Source organism: Mustela lutreola, chromosome 2, assembly GCF_030435805.1.
Source record: "Mustela lutreola isolate mMusLut2 chromosome 2, mMusLut2.pri, whole genome shotgun sequence".
Lineage (NCBI taxonomy): Eukaryota > Metazoa > Chordata > Mammalia > Carnivora > Mustelidae > Mustela > Mustela lutreola.
Genome location: NC_081291.1, coordinates 222,495,244 through 222,499,889, shown reverse-complemented (window position 1 = coordinate 222,499,889; position 4,646 = coordinate 222,495,244). Strand labels below are relative to the sequence as shown.

General features: G+C 67.0%; 1 protein-coding gene across 1 annotated transcript; it reads right to left on the bottom strand.

Moving 5' to 3' along the window:
• Positions 1 to 1,399: 1,399 nt before the first annotated feature.
• CRYAA (crystallin alpha A) lies at positions 1,400 to 3,785 on the bottom strand. The gene is made up of 3 exons (XM_059165307.1): positions 3,317 to 3,785; positions 2,373 to 2,495; positions 1,400 to 1,609 (listed from the first exon to the last, which is right to left on the bottom strand). Exons 1-3 carry the CDS (start codon positions 3,626 to 3,628, stop codon positions 1,400 to 1,402), a joined length of 645 nt encoding a protein of 214 aa, XP_059021290.1. The 5' UTR covers positions 3,629 to 3,785.
• Between the last annotated feature and the right edge of the window lie 861 nt (positions 3,786 to 4,646).

Sequence of the window (4,646 nt, the reverse complement as noted above, 5' to 3'; positions counted from 1 at the left end):
CCAGGGTGATAGACTGTGTGTGTGTGTGTGTAAGAGCGTGTGTGCATGCTTGCACACCCATGGGCACGCCTACACAAGCCGCCTTCCACTCAACAGGGTGGCAGGGTCCCCCGTGTCCCTGACCTCCACTGCCCGGGAGAGGGTCCCCGACACAGCCCACCAGCAGCAGTGGCCGGCGGGCCCCGCCGTCTGCCCACCTTCTGCGCCCAGAGATGCACGTGGCGGCCTCCTCCCCCTCCCACGGTCACTGTGCAAGTGCAGGGCCCCTGGCCGAGCCGCTCCCCCGTGGAAGCTGTGCGCCGCTGGGCCTAGTCCCCTCCGGCTGCCCGGAGGCTGAGCAGACCCGGAGAAGGTCGTCCCCCCGGGTGGGGGAGGCAGCGCAGGACACTCAGCCCTGGTCACCCGAAGCCCCCCAGGGGGTGTCTGTTCCCAGGTGCGTGAGCCGAGGCGCCTCCCATGCAGGGGGGGAGACATGTTCTGACCACGCTTGACTGCCCCTCCTCATCTCTTGGGGAGCCATGGACCCAGGACCCTTCCAGGGCACCCCCAAGGGAGCCAGGACCGAAGCCGCCCAGAGGAGGGGAGGCCCCGCCGGCACCTGTTCCCAGAGGCTGGAGAAGGGAGCCCTGATCCCCCCCCCCCCCGGTCTCCACCGAAACCCTCTCCTTCCTACCGAGCAGGGGTGCAGGGAGGCACGTGGAGGAAGGGGGGCGTGAGCCGGGCACGGGGAGGCAGGACCCGGCAGACCCCACCTCCGTGCCCCCCGCATGCCCCCCACATCCCCGCTGGGTCCCGCACCCCCCGCGCCCCGAGAGAAGAGGACGGCCACCAGTCAGCAGTTGCTTGTGTCACCTGCTCTTTATTGACTGCCGCGGGCTGCATCGTGGGGGGCGCCCTGGGGTCCCGGGCGTGGAAGGACAGAGGGGAAGGGCGGGGGGAAGGCGGTCGGAGAGGACGGGCGGCCGAGAGCCCAGGCACACGGGAGCCTCCGCCACATGGACCTCAGGGCACCCGGGAGACGTGGGCAGGACACGCGGCCGGGTCCTGACGGCGGGCGCTCACCAGCAAGGGCCAAGGTGCCCCTGGACAGCCCCGGAGACCCAGAGGCGACCCGGAGCCTGCATCCTCGGGGAGCGCGGGGCCGTTGTCTCGAGCCGCCGGCGCGGCGATGGCTTCCACCAGCTGGCCGGAGCGGGGGGTCGGGGTCACCCTGAGGCCACAGCACCCCAGGCCGAGGCCCCGAGCCCTCCGGTCAACCCTCTCGAAGCCTCGTCCCCAAGAGAAGAGGAGAAGGAAATGAGCACAGGGAAAGCAACGGGAGGCGACACCCCACTTTCCGCGGCTCCCCCGGCGGATGGGCCGTGGGGCAGGCGCGGGGCAGCCGAGGCCAAGGCTGAGCTTAGGACGAGGGCGCAGAGCTGGGCTTCTCCTCCCGCGACACGGGGATGGCTCTCTCGCTGTGGCCAGCGTCCACACCGGACGGGACCTTGGGGCCGGAGAAGGTCAGCATGCCGTCCGCGGACAGGGAGCAGGAGAGCGCCGACTGGTCCACGTTGGACGGCAGACGGTAGCGGCGGTGGAACTCGCGGGAGATGTAGCCGTGGTCGTCCTGGGCCGGGCGCAGGGAGGGGCACAGTCAGAGGCAGCACCGCCGGGGGCCGCCGACCTTCCATGGTGAAGGCACCATGGGGTCCAGCCCAGGACGCTCCACGCGGAGGGGTGGGAGGCCCAGAATGCTCCGTGGAGGGCTCCCGGCCTCCGGGCTGCAGGTCCAGGCCAGCCTGGGGCCAGTCTCTGCCGTGGACGTGGCTCATCACACTCATCTCACTGGAGACTTGCATGAGCGGCACTGACCCACCTCAAACTGGGGTCGGATCGGCGTTTACCCGTGACCCATACCCGGCCCCCCGGGGCCAGGCCTCATCCTCCGGGCTCGGAGTGGTGTGGACCACAGCACCACGCATGGCCCAGGAAGGGAGGGGCGGGAGACACGGAGGCAGGGCCTCCCACCCCCGGCCTCCCCAACGTAGCTTGCCCAACCATGACCAGAAAGCCCGGCCTCTGCCCGCCGAGAAGCTATGGGGCCGGGCAGGCCGCGACCTCCCTGAGGTCTCTGCCACCTGCGGGTCCAGCAGGCAGAGAACAGATGCGGCGTCTGGGCCTCGGGCCACGCCTTGCACTCCCGGCTCAGCCGTCACTCGTGGGTTTCCGTGCAAATCCGCATGGGCTCCAAGCTCGCCCTGCCGGCACCCGGCGTCTCTCGGGATGCGCCCTACTCGCACCCCTCACCCGTGCGATTTGGAAGGAGCGGGGGCGGCTGGCGGGCGGGGGACAGGGCCCCGGAGAAGCCGGTGCGAGGTGCCCGGACTCACCTGCCTCTCGTTGTGTTTGCCGTGGATCTCCACAAAGTCCTCCAGCACCTTCACGGTGAGGTCCTCCGGAGAGAAGTGCTTCACGTCCAGGAAGATGACGAACTTGTCTCGGTCAGATCGGACCTGAAACCCGCACGCCGGTCATGTGGGTCCGCCAGGGCCGAGGTTCTGGCGGGGCCGGCCAGAGCGGCCCGTGTGGAGGGGCCAGCGTCCCAGGCCCCAGGGACCCGCCGCCAACGGCCTCGTTGGGAATGGACTGTGGCTGGGTAGGGTCAGCTGGGTATGGGTCAGGAGACCCGTTCCGGGTCGGCCGGCGGGCAGGCTGGACCTAGCGCTCTGAATAAGGTCACAGCCCTCTGCTCCGCGAGTGTCGGCCGAAGGAGGTGATTGGCACTGGAGGTGATTGGCACTGCCTCTGCTCCCGGCCGGCCTCTGCTTTGGGGCGGTGGGGGAGACCTGGCTGCTCCAGACCTTTGGACCCTGGGGTCCGCGGTGGGGCTCAAGGAGGGGCGGCCAGCGGTCTGGTGGCTCCCCTTTGGGCCGGGCCCTGTGCACGCGGCCCACCCACCCAGGCTTCCTGGGGAAGGAACAGGTGGAGAGCGGGGACCCCCACACCCGCCTGTCCGGGGTTGCTCCGGGGCTGGCACTGCGTGGCGTACATCACAAACCGCCATGGGCCATGCGCTGCTGGGAGGGAGGGACCCTGCGTGGGCTCGGGCTCCCTCCAGACCCTTTCTCAGAGCCCTGGGAGGCTCCTCGCTGCAGGTCACAGGGAGCCGTCAGGGATTTGGGGGGAGAGTGCCTCCACCCGACCAGAAGACCCCAGACGTGGGACACGGGGCTGCCTCGGCTCTGGGCCGGCCCCCGGGAAGCCCTCTTCCCCTTCAGCCACGGCCGCGTGCTCCCCCGACCGGCAGGAGGAGCCAGCCGGCCGGCGGTCTTACCTCGGAGACGCCGGAGTCCAGCACGGTGCGGAAGAGGGACTGGCGGTAGTAGGGGCTGATGGTTGAGGACAGGAAGGGCAGCAGGTCGTACTCGAAGAGACCCTCACCGAAGAACTGGTCGAACAGCCGGCTGGGGTAGAAGGGGCCCAGCGCACGCTTGAACCAGGGCTGCTGGATGGCGATGTCCATGCTGGGCGTCGGTGGTGCAGGAACCCGGGGCTGGCGGGGAGTCGGGCGGGGGCCTCTGGGCAGTGCAGTGGAGAGCCCCGGGGACGGTCCTCCGTATATATGCCCACGACAGAATGGAAGCATTAGGGGGATTTGTCTGGAAAGCGTGAGCTCAGGGAGAAGGCTGCCCGGTCAGCAGAAATGTGGCTCAGGCTGAGTGCCCGCCTCTCCCGGCCCCGGGCGTGCGACGCTGACCAGCACGGAGCCCAGGACCCCAGCAGGACAATGTCCCTGAGGCGCCTCTCCCTACAGCTCTGCCCCCACGCTCATCTGGGGGACGGTGGAGACTTTCATCCCTGCGACGGCATGGGGAGCCCCTGCTTATGGGCCACTTCACAGATGAGGACTGGGCTCAGCAACAACACCCAGATCCCCAAACCACACAGCTCTGGGGGACGGGATACCATTTCTCTTTTCTTTCCTTCTTTTTTTTTTTTTTTTAAGATTTTATTTAATTATTTGACACACAGAGAGAGATCACAAGTAGGCAGAGAGGCAGAGAGAGAGGAGGAAGCAGGCTCCCCACTGAGCAGAGAGCCCGATGCAGGGCTCAATCCCAGAACCCTGGGATCATGACTTGAGCCGAAGGCAGAGGCTTCACCCACTGAGCCACCCAGGCACCCTCTCTCTCTCTCTTTTTTTTTTTTTTAAGATTTTATTTATTTATTTGAGAGAGAGAGAGCGCGCACAAGCAGGGGAGCAACAGAGGGAGAGGAAGAAGCAGGCTTCCCGCTGAGCAGGGAGCCCGACCTGGGACTCGATCCCAGGACCCCAGGATCATGACCTGAGCCGAAGGCAGACGTTTCACCAATGGAGAGCCCCCCAGGGCCACCAGGATATCATTTTTCAGAACAGCATTCCGTCTGTCACTTCCTTCTGATGACAAAATGGACAGAGTCATAACCTCGAGGAAGACAGAAAATACCAGGAAGAAACTGAAAACGGGGGAGAGGCTGACGTGGGGTCTGTGCGTCCGGACAGGGAGGCCGGCTGGGTCCGGCAAGTGTGGAAAGGTTGTGTCACGGACTCGGCCTGGACATCGCCCCCCCGTGTGACCTCTCACCAGGCTTTGGCCGGCCAGCCACATGGCCAGCGTCCACTA

Excerpts from the sequence above, each read along its gene's own strand:
- CRYAA (XM_059165307.1), bottom strand. The coding sequence starts at position 3,628 with ATGCTTCCATTCTGTCGTGGGCATATATACGGAGGACCGTCCCCGGGG. Across the intron at positions 2,496-3,316 it reads TGGACTCCGGCGTCTCCGAG|GTCCGATCTGACCGAGACAA; the intron begins GTAAGACCGCCG and ends TGCGGGTTTCAG. Across the intron at positions 1,610-2,372 it reads GCAAACACAACGAGAGGCAG|GACGACCACGGCTACATCTC; the intron begins GTGAGTCCGGGC and ends CGCCCGGCCCAG.